Below are 12,172 nucleotides of genomic sequence, written 5' to 3' on the forward strand. Positions count from 1 at the left end.
ATCAGTCTATAACAACTATCTACATCTAGAACTTCAAGATACGGAAGATCAAATGGGCTTTTAATTTCTTTAGATAGGCTGTGACATACTTTGAGCACTTTCAAATTGTAAAATTTTTGAAGGAGTTTCACTGAAAGACTTCCGACGGAGGTTTCAAGAGTTCTAGATTGACTCTCCCAGGTAATAGATACCACATCATCCTCAAAATGAAATGCTTTCAAATCAGAATTGACCTACAAATCCATAAAAACAAAATCTAGTTAGTTTATGATTATCTTAAAACAAAACTTTAATTTTATCCAAATACAAATTAGGGAAGCAATTAGAAAAGTTTGGAAACTAATTACTGAATAAACAAAAAATCGAAAATATTTGAGCACATGATTAAATTCATAAAATATGGTAATCGAATTAATTAATGGCATATTCGATATTACCTTTTATTTTAAATCATTAACTATTTATGAAAACTAGTAATTAAACGTACTTTATAAATGTGGGAAGTATAAAGGAAATGTAAAACGTATGCATTTGTATTATGCTGCACTGCCCAAACTTAATTAGTAATTATTAGACGATAATATTAGCTTGAATATGACAACATCTGCATGTTTTATGATGTACAACGTTATACCAAGAAATAAAGGCAAATTTGAGTATGATGAGATGACTAACAAATTAGGTAACTTTAAATAAATAAGAAAAAATTAAAAATTGTAATATAAATAAAATAGTGAAAATCATGCTAACATTAAGGCATTCTTAGTTCAAATTACCCAAAAAGGAATATAAGTTAGCAGTTTATATATGACATTAGCAACTACTGAGTAAGGAATTATTCATAATCGAAATTAAATTAAAACAAAAGCATGGGGGACTTTATGTATCAATTTGGGGTTAATAGGCCTACATGCTGAGCTTACTTATGGTACAAGCCAACCCTAAGAGATTATATCAGCCCACAAAAGTAAAATGGACCACTTGGTCTTAAAAAAACCCTTTCAATTATTTTAATTTATTGTTATAATAAATTATTAACATTCAATTTAATTCCGAATTCAAATTATATATAAAAGTTTTTATTTTTATTATTTTCAATAAAGAAATAAGCATAAAATTGATACCTTATGCTCCAAGCAAATGGCTTTCGATTCAGAAACTTGAACTTCACCTTTCTTGTTATTTTCTTGGAAGCCTTGATATGTTGAAGTAAAGTTTGAACAATATAATATCTTTAACTCTTTCAACATTGGCAATTCCAAAGCATCTACTCCAAGATAGAAAACATTAAGTTTTGGTAAATATCTAAGCTCCAATTTCGTTAACCGTGGAAAGATAGAATCAACCACTTCTTTTCCTTCATCTTCTTGAACAATCTTCTCTAAAACCTCACAATCCGTTATCTTAAGGTATTGGAGTTGTTGGAGGTTTTTGATTATGAAAAATGGAAACACATATTTTATTTTATCACATTTCTTCAAAATCAACTGTGTCAAATTTTGATAACAAGAAATTGAAAGTTGACTCTCCCAAATCTTTCCAAAACTAATATTGGTCAATTTCAAGGCCATCAAATTGGTGAAAATAACCTGCAGTCAATGTTAGTTAATGTTTCAATATCTACCAAGTCATATGAGAAAATTTTACAAATAAAATAATAATTAGATCTTACAGATTTATAGATGAAGTGCCATTAATATTGACAATGTATTTTGTTTTTATCTCTAGTAATATCAACTATAAAATCAAGCATGAAATGATGAAACTGAAAACTAATTACCAAAAAAAAGAAAATTTAACTAGAAATTTTAGTCACTTGAAAAGATAAGTACTATGAATTATTGTTAATCAAACATTCTCATTAAATAATGGCAGCATTTGCATTTCATCAAGATGCAATGTTTTCTATCAAGCACACATGTCAAATTAAAATTTGAAGTTTGAATATGTTAATGTTATTATTACTTTAATCTTACAATATTCACATCAAAGCACAACAAATAATTCACAGAAAAAATAAATAAATAAAATGTGTTAATTAATGGCTTTTGGATATTACCTTTTATTTTAAATCAATTACTATTTATGAAAACTAGTAATTAAACATACTTCATAAATGTAATATAATTAAACATACTTTATTTTAAATTAGGTAGCTTTAAATAAATAAGAAAAAAAAATTCAAAATTGTAATATAAATATAATAGTAGAAATCATGCGAACATTAAGACACTCTTAATTCAAATTACCAAATAGGAATATAAGTTAGTAGTTTAAATATGACATTAGCAACTACTGAGTAAATAATTATTCACCATCAAAATTAGATTAAAACAAATAGAAAGGGGGTTTTACTTATCGATTTGGGCTTAATAGCCCTACATGTTGAGCTTATTTATCAAATATGTGTGTTGGACCAAAATTCATACCCGTACCAACATCCAATTTGAGAGATAAAACTAATACAAGTCAAGCCTGCAATCAAAGTTAACTCTTCCAAATCTTTCCAAAACTAATAGTGATCAATTTCAAGGCCATCAAATCAGTGAAAATAACCTCTAGTCAAAGTTAGTTGTTGTTTCAATATATACAAACTCACACAAGAAATTTTAAAAATAATTACTAGTTCTTATTGATTTATAGATGACATGCTATTAATATTAATAGTATGTTTTATTTTTTGTCTCTAATAATATCAATTATGAAATCAAGTCATGAAATGATGAAATCAATTTGAAAGAAATTATATAGTACAGAAATTGAAGAGAAACACTTAATAGTGAAATTTAACTAAAAATTTTGATCACTTGAAAAGAGAAGTACTATGGATTATTGTTAATCAAACCTTCTCATTAAATAATGGTAGCATTTGCTTTTCATCAAGATCCTTCTCGTCATCTGAAGATTTGACTATGTGTAAGACTTCAACATCATTGATTCCACCTAATTCTTCTTGGGAGATGGTAGAATTACAAGCAAATGCCAAAATCCTTGAGTATTTACTTATTGGATCTTCATAATACTCACCTCGTATTGTTATTTTGTACCTTCTAAGCTTTTTGGAAACAAAATCTTTAGGCAACACATTGTTAACTTCAATATCCAATTTTAAACTGGTGAGGTTAGACAAGAGCTTCAATTCCTTGAATACGCCATCCTTCCATTTAATAGGACATCCCTCTATATAAAATTCTTCCAATTTGGATAATTGTGATATCACATTTGGAGCAATTACTTTCAATCTCCGACACCAACTTAAATCTAACAACCTTAGTTGAGTCAGTTGACCCAATTGTAAAGAAAACTCCTCAATATCTAACCCTTGCAAGCTAAGAACTTTTATTGTCTTTAGCTTTACAATAATAGCAAAATCTTCAACTCGACTATTATGTAAACACAATGTTTGAAGGTTTGTCAGACTATCAATTGATGATGGCAATGATGATTGCCATAGCCCACCTAAATTCAATACTCTAAGCTTTGGCATCATCGTGAAAATGTCCTCCCGGATTTCAAAAGAAGAGTCCCACGTTCTAGTTATATATAAATATTCAAGATTTGGACAATCCAAATTGTTAGGGCAAAGTTGACTAATAATAGTATTTTCACTAAGTAAAGAGATCATTGTGCATTTCTTGAGTTTGTCTCTATCCTTCCAATCTCGTTCATCATTTCTTGTTGTAAACACATGGTGATCCACATATGCAATTGTTATGGCAACAACACGAACAACATCATGCATAGCAAATTGGCTGCTTTCGAACCCGTCAAGCAATAAACAAGCATCTTTGAGGTCACAAACCAATATATCTAGTCTATCTCGTGCTTCTTCCATTGTCAAATTAGCTCTATCAAACACATCCAGACACACAACATGTTTGAACAAGTCAGAAATGGAAGTATTATTTTTCATTAGACTAGAAATTAAAAATGTTTTCTTAAGTTCATCATCCCTTAAATACTTGTAACTTAAGGCGATCTTTGCGTAATCCTCTTCTAGGTATCTTGTATACTTTCTTGGAGAAGGTTCTCTCAATTCTTGCAATACACACTTCCAATAAGATGGCTGACTCTTGTTTTTTAATGTTTTAGCTATTGTACAAATTACAATAGGTAATCCTTTGCAGTCCTTACATACATCTTTTGCTAGAGAATGCAATTCACGTGTTTGAATAATATTTCCTGCAAAAAGATCTAGGATTATACAAATTGTTTTTTCTAGTTACATACATACTTCAGATTTAAAAACAAGAAAAGTTATAAATGTTGAATTTCAATCTTTTCCAAATAAATCCATCAAATACTTTTTAATCTAAATGAATTCCATTTTATAATATAAAATATAATTCCTCTTAAATTTTTATTTTTAAAAATCTATAATTGGACACTAGTAACATAATAAGTGGCAAATAGTGCCTCTCTAAAAGTGTTTGAAAAAGATACAAATTAATATCTTGAATGTAAAATAGTTTTATTTAACAAACAAGAGAAAAATAGGTTCTTAAGATTATTCATTCATACACAAATTCAGTGGAAAAATTTATGTTTATTCATGTTCAAAATCTATTAAATTGTAATCGTCCTTAGAGTCAAACTTCATAATAGTTTAAAGCCTTCACATTATATAAAATTTGATTAAACTTTTAAATGCAAATCAAAATACTGCACTGAGTAAGCGATATTTTCCACCCAAATTTTGACCTTAAAACTCTTCTGCACCCTTAGTTAGCGTAAATAACACTTTTTCACTAAAAATTAAACTTTATTAATAAAAATGTAAAAATACTTACTCTTAGGAGAACAATTAACACAATAAAATCAAAGAAAAAAATTTGATGTTTAGAATAGGGGTGGATTTCGAGCTTGGATCAAGGGCATAATGTTCAGTTCAAGCTAATGAACAATGTCATTGGAGAGCCACCGACATTGTCAACCCTCAACAATGTTTAATTTAAAGTGGTTAACAACATCAATAATAGGATGAACAATGTCATTGAATGAATAAATAAATTGATCTTAAATTGAGCTATTAATCTAAAACTCTTGCTTAAAATCGACTTGTTCGATCTGTACTATAAATTCAATTTGAAACAGCTTGAATTTGATCCACTCTTGATCTTGAGCATGAATATAATAAAACTGAATTGTAATGTTTTCTATTGAGAACACAAGTGAAATTAAAATTTGAAGTTGGAATTTCTTCATGTTATAAGTAATTTGACATTTTAATATTCACATCAAAACACATCAAATAATTAAAAAATAGGATTAAAATTTGTTGATCTAGAAAACACACAAGTGAAAATTCTATAACACAGTTACCTGTCATTCTAGTGAATAGAGTCCAAGCTTCTTCTTCATTTAAAATGCCCATCCTGAAATTATTTGTGGAACCCATCCTCTCCAACACATCTAAGTTTCTTGTTGTGAACAAAAGTTTATTTCTTCCACGATCAACTCCGCAAGGAATTCCTATCGTCTTTTCAAATTCTAGAGGTTCCCAAATGTTATCTAGAATTAGAAGAATATTCTTGTCCTTCATTCTTGAATATATCTTATTTGCCATTTCACTTTCTTGTTTGAATTCCACACCCAATTTCTCTGCAATTGTTGTCTGAATCTTCTTTACATCAGGAGATTCTGATACCTGCAAGATAGAAAAAAAATATGCCTAGTCAGAACCAATATAAAGTAAACCTTATTGTTGTGTACTGTATGTTTCTTTACCTCTACGAAAACAATGTCGTCAAAGATCTTTTCCTCGTTGGCTTTCCTACCGGCTTCTTGCACAAGCGTGGTCTTCCCAAGACCACCCATCCCATAAACACCAATCATGTACACATTCTCATCCTTTAAAGCATGCCATACATTATTTACCATGGAGTTTCTTGATTCAAAAGCCAAATAATTTTCACTAGATCTAAGCCAGATCTCTGGTGGATTAGTTTGATAGGAAATTGGACCCAATTCTTGCTGGAGGAGTGGATCAATATCATCACGTTTCAATTTAAAAGCTTTCCTACTTTGTTTGTAGTGGATGATGAAATTGGAGCACAATCCCTTGAAACAACGCGGGTTGTTTGCTTTCTCTCGAATGAACTGTTCTTTCTCTTTAATCAACTGCTCTGCTTTATCAATCATCTCCTGCGCACTGTCCTGCCACTTCTCAACATTTTTGTATATCACTTCCACATTTCTTTTAGCAGCAATAATCATACGCTCAACTTCTGCTCTTGTATTCTTCAACTTATCAACTTCCGTCTCCAGATTTTTGAAATTGGTAGCGTAGTTGTACAAGTACTTAAATGGACGCCAAATTGGAGCAGCCAACCACTGGGCAACTTGAAGGACAGGACTCAGCACACCCCCAACACTCCCGGCAACCTCAACCATTTTTTAAAACTTTTTTCAGGTTTGAAAAACAGAAGTAAAGAAAATGAAAATAATTAAAATACAACTGCCGAAATTAAAAATAAATTAGAGAAACGGATTTTTTTCTGGTAATTGAGAAATAACCAAATGCAAGAAGGTTTTTTTTTTTTTGGAAGAAAAAACCAGAAATTGGGCAAAAAGAAAGTAACAGGGCAACCAGGGTGCGAACTGAAGAAATCAGGGGAACTAGTTTCGGAGAGGTTTGTGACAGGGCAAGTAAGGCGCAAACCGAAGGAATCAAAGGATGTGGTTTCAGAGAGGTTTGTGAGTGAAAGTATTTCTGAATGATTGAAAGAGAAGAAATGTGAAGATGATAAAGAGAAACGAAAGTTAAACCAAATTCAATTGATTTGATACTGAAAATTACCATTGACCTTATTAATTTGTGGTGGGAAATAAAGAGTAGGTAGATAATTAATCTGATAAAGACAAAGACATACATGAAAGAGCCCAAAAATTTGACTCGCACCTATCTTCATTTTCATGCAGTGGGTCTCCACTGTAGTCTCTCTTTCCTACTTTATCTTATTTCATATCTTATAAACTCATATACATCTTCCAGGTAACTGTACTCTTAGAATTAAAAGCACACAAACCCAAGTTTACATTTAAACAACCATTATAAATGTCCGTATTTTCCTTGTTTTTTCTTGGTCTCAAACCTCATAAACTGTAAATTACAATTCCACAATCCGTTTGTTAAATTATTTTCAAAACAGTAATTTTTTAAATTGCAATTCTTTGTTTTTGGTGGGACTCCAGATATTGTTCATTCAACTCCTAATTTATAAGAAAATCGTTTAGAAAAAATTTTTAATCTGAACGCCTGACTCCAGTTTCTGCATGTGCTTTCCATCTAAAAAGTGAGCCGTCATGGAAACAGATTTTCACAATATATTGTTCAGAGACTTACAGCAGGAGAGAGACTTGCATTCTAGTTCAATTGTTTCAAATATTATTTCTGTACCAAAATTTTCAAAATATTATCATTTTAATCTCATTCATTTTTCAATCGTTTTTTGGCCAATTCCATTGATTGTTAATAAAATGGACAACATGAAATGATACAACACAAAAATTTCTTAAACCAAAAAAGCCCCATCTTAAGGCACTATATTACTTCCATGGTTGGATTTAATTCACATTAATTCAATCTAACTCATTATTTTGTTTGTTTTAAGTTGAATTTAAATCAAAATTTTAATTCGATAATTTAATTAGGGTTTAGTTTAAAACTCTATCCAAAATATTTTTTATATTGTTGATGATATCATTCATCAATTGATGATATTATTTATCCTGTCAATAATCTCTAATAATATTTTTAATCAGTTCAAACAAGTTCAATCTTAAATTAATTATTATGAATCTAAATTAAACTTGAGTAAACCTATATTCGAATTTGTTTTTATTTTAATCTAACCTTAATCATTTTTATAGTCTATGAGCACTTATCCTATTGTCATTATGAAGCAATCTACAAAAATTAAAAACATGTAAAATTTTATATTTATAGTAAAGACGTATCAATTGCATTTAATTTTACCATAAATGATCGATTATTATGTTGTTGTAAAAGAAAGTCCCACCAAATTCAATTGATTTGACACTGGAAAGTATCCATGTTCATCTTCACACAGGTGGGTCTCCACTGTAATCACTCTTCATCTTTCACTATCTTCCAGACTCCAGATATCAACCATTCAAAAGTACTAATAAATTATCACAAAGATAACTTAATTGATAAAAATTGTAGAATCCCTTTATCAAGCTTTGACATGAGTTCAAGACCTATCAGAGCTAGAATTGGATAAGATGTTGCAGCAAATAAAACTTTAGAATTATACGATTCAATGAATATAGTGTTAGTCATAAAAAGATACGTATATATACTCATAAATCTTGCTCACCTTTCGATATATATATATATATATATATATATGCCAAAAAACTTATTTCTGTCAAACATTTATTCATTAAGTTTCCAAAATGTAAATGTCTACTCGTCAACTATTAAAATTAATAAAATCCATTAGTATTAAAAGTATAATCGTCATTGAACAAGTAATAAAAATAAAATTTTATATTTTTTTCTCACTTATGTTTTAAAACTAACAATTTATCCCACTTAGTTTTGAAAACTTACTCCCCCTTAGGATTTCATATTCATCCTCCAATCTCCAGTGAACTTTCTCTTATCGACAACTCTTCAACTTAGTTTCGAATATTTACCTTAACCCCCCGCAACACCCTCCACCCCAAAAGAGGATTTGCCTTCAACTGGGAAATAAATTTAAATTCTAAAAGAGACATTCAAGCAAATGCGTGGTTTCTAGCTAAAAAGTGAATTGCTATGTTGCACATTCTCAACCAAAATAGACTTTAGCAAGACATTACTCAAAGACTTTCGGTAGGAGAAAGACTTACAGATAATTATTTTTGTCCTTCTGACTTCAGATTATTACATTGTAGTTCAACTGTTTCAAATATTATAATATTTTTTTTTTTTTCAAGTTATTATGATTTTAGTCTTATTCTTTTTGCCAGTCTTTTGTAAGTCAATTTCATCAATTGTTAGTTGAACCAAAAAGTTTCATCTCAACTCAAGGCTTTGCATAGCTTCTACAGATAGATTCAGATTAAGGTAACTTAATTCGATTCGACATTCAGTTTAATTCAAATTTCCATCCAATAATATTGTTTATCATATTAATGATATTATTCATTTATTGTTGAAACTATTTATTTAATTGATAATATTATTTATGTCGTTTTTAACCTGTAATAACATTTTCTATTAACTTGAATGTATTCAATCTCAAGCTGTTCATTACAGATTCGTGTCAAACTTAAATCAACTCATGTTTGAATTTGGTTTGATTTGAATCTAACCATAATTAATTTCAAAAGATAACAAAACCCACAAAATTTGGACACAGTCTACAAATTTGGAAATTGTATTGGAATCTCAAGAGAAGACTTATCAATTACGACGATGCAATATGCAAAAATTTTAAAAATAAAAAATTTTTATTTTGTGGAGCAACCCACAAAAACACCTTGACGTGGACTAAGTTGTGGGTGTTTTCATTTAGTGACCTAACATGATCTGCTTGCAAGTTTTAGCATAGCACAACACAATTTGTGACACGTTAAATATCGTTATTTTCGATTTGACACAACTTGGCCTACTAGCCCTTCTATTATAAAGAAAAGCAATAAAAAATGTTTGGTATACGTACCAAATTCAATGAATGATAAAAATCCTTTGAGATTTCTACAGTGACAAAAATACATCTATATATACTAATAATACAATATTTGTCAATATAAATTGTTTATTACAACTAGAAAATTTTTTGTTATTTCACAAATGTAGTAGAATTGTAGTCATTTTTTAAGGGTAAAATATTTGGATTTATCCATTTCAAATTTAATAAATATTTATAAATGTTATATGGAAAATTCTTTCACAAAAGTCAATAATGACTAAATATATCATTTATCGCAGATCATTTCAAAGACATAGATAAAAATCTCATCATTTAGATCCACTAGCAAAAACATGACATAGTTGTTCATCTCCTCTCGCGTGAAGATACTTTCCTACTATATATGATAGCTATATAAGAAAATAATCACCTTTATCAAGTCGAGATTATCTCTTTAATATAATTATCTTACTGCATAATGACTTATAATAAGAATAAATCTCAATAAACTGTTTGAATCTCATTTGCAAATACAGTTGAAACCTTATCACATAATCTTACGAATATAAAGGATTAAGCAGAGATGGAAGACCCCAACCAGTCTTCAAACATTAGGCGCACACTGTCTTGTACTACATTACTCTACCAAAGACTAGCATACATCTGATCTGCATTAATAATATTCAAAATGAACACAAGAAATGAGGGGCCTGCCAGATTTTTTTTAAATTTTTTATTAACAAATGCAATATAATAATAATAATTAAGAAAAATTGAACATTACCCAATTTACTACAAACAATGTCTTTGAGTTTTTGTCAATGTCTTTAAAATTGAATTGAACCAATCTATTTGGCTGATTAAACCATAAATCAATTTACAAGTCAGTTAAATTTTATAGTGGTTTGATATTTATATAAATATTAATTTATTTGATATTCGATCAAATTCAATAAATTCATTGAATCAAACAAATTATTTGAAACCAGTAAAACCGATTTTACATAATTCTTTTTTAAAACTTAAAAGTTTTATAGATTTTAGTTAAATTAATAATAAAAATTTGTAAATGATTTTTTTCTTTATCTTTGTAATAGATGGCTAATTATTTAATTAAAATATTTAAAATTATGTTTTATATATTTTACGTTTAAAAAATGTTATGAATATTTGATGCTATTCAAGAAATAATACATAATGATTTTGAAATAAATTGAACTAAGTGATTATCTAGTTGAACAAATCGAACTGTAAATTAGTAAACAGCTTATTTGACCATCAATTTAGTTTTAAAAACATTGATTTTTGGCATATTGCAAGTTTGGTCAACTTCCAAGGAGTTGTCTAATAGTAATAGAGTTGACTCGTCGTCCAAGATGGATGATGAACATCGTCTAGATCTAGACAATATTCGTCCTCTAGCAATAGGCCTCGTTGGTGGTCAGTGGTCAGAGAAAAAGGTAAAAAAAAAAAATTCACGATTTGGAGAAAAAAAAGTCGCTTTTCAAAGTTCATATATAAAAGGTTAAATATTAATTTTTAAAACCTGAAAGAGAAAAAAAATAAAATTATATATTTTTTAATATTATTACTAAATAACAATTTTATTCTTATATTTAACGAAAAATTTAACAACAATTTAACGATGAATAGGTATTTAGATTTTGCATCTGTCACAGATATATTTTTAAAATTAAACTAAAACTTGGATAAAAAATAATCATTTGCCCTTACTTATAACTTTACTATGAATAATGGATTATCATCTAAATTCATTTACAACATGAAATAAAAGTTCCACCAAATGCAATTGATTTGACATTGCAAATTACCAATCACCTTATTCAATTGTTGTGGAAAATGTTGAGTCAAGTTGTAGCAGGTAGATAATTAATCTAACAAAGACAAAGGCATCTTCTAGGAAACAACCACATGAAAATGTACTCTTAAAATAAAAGTTCCACCAAATTCAATTGATTTGACCTTGCAAATTACCAATCACCTTATTCATTTGCTGTGGAAAATGTTGAGTCAAGTTGTAATAGGTGGATAATTAATCTGACAAAGACAAAGACATCTTCCAAGAAACAACCACATGAAAGAGACTAAATTTGACTCTCAACCCTCTTTCATCTTCCTGTGGTAGGTCTCCACTGTAACCATTCTTCCCAGCTCACCTCATAAACTCATTTGCATCTACCACATAACTGTACTCTTAAAATTAATAGCATGCCAACCTGAGTTTACATTTCAACATCCATTTTAAATTGCCGTATTTTCTGTGCTTTTTCTAAGTAAATTAAATTTTCACACACTATTTGTTAAATTTTTTCCAGAGCAAAAGATTTGAAAACTCCTAACAGAAAAATATATTTGAATCATATTGCAAGACAACATGAGAAATTTACATGAAAATCAATAAGAGAAATTTAAATTCTGGTTACGAACATATACTTGAACAAGTAATATAAAAATTTATATATAACGTATAATCCAAGTATTTCATGATTTATTTGTATCTTTAAATA

At 28.8% G+C, this 12,172-nt stretch overlaps 1 protein-coding gene across 1 annotated transcript; it reads right to left on the minus strand.

Moving 5' to 3' along the window:
* Nucleotide 1: 1 nt before the first annotated feature.
* On the minus strand, nucleotides 2-6,908 carry LOC123199402 (probable disease resistance protein At4g27220). The gene is made up of 6 exons (XM_044614382.1): nucleotides 5,728-6,908; nucleotides 5,323-5,647; nucleotides 2,846-4,182; nucleotides 1,125-1,589; nucleotides 90-233; nucleotides 2-19 (listed from the first exon to the last, which is right to left on the minus strand). Exons 1-6 carry the CDS (start codon nucleotides 6,391-6,393, stop codon nucleotides 2-4), a joined length of 2,955 nt encoding a protein of 984 aa, XP_044470317.1. The 5' UTR covers nucleotides 6,394-6,908.
* Nucleotides 6,909-12,172: the final 5,264 nt, after the last annotated feature.

The sequence above is a fragment of the Mangifera indica genome, chromosome 2, assembly GCF_011075055.1.
Source record: "Mangifera indica cultivar Alphonso chromosome 2, CATAS_Mindica_2.1, whole genome shotgun sequence".
Taxonomy (NCBI): Eukaryota; Viridiplantae; Streptophyta; class Magnoliopsida; order Sapindales; family Anacardiaceae; genus Mangifera; species Mangifera indica.

Coding starts and splice junctions, on each gene's coding strand:
- LOC123199402 (XM_044614382.1), bottom strand. CDS start 6,393: ATGGTTGAGGTTGCCGGGAGTGTTGGGGGTGTGCTGAGTCCTGTCCTT. Junction 4,183..5,322: donor TCTATTCACTAGAATGACAG/GTAACTGTGTTA, acceptor ATCTTTTTGCAG/GAAATATTATTCAAACACGT. Junction 1,590..2,845: donor TACCATTATTTAATGAGAAG/GTTTGATTAACA, acceptor CATTGACTGCAG/GTTATTTTCACCAATTTGAT.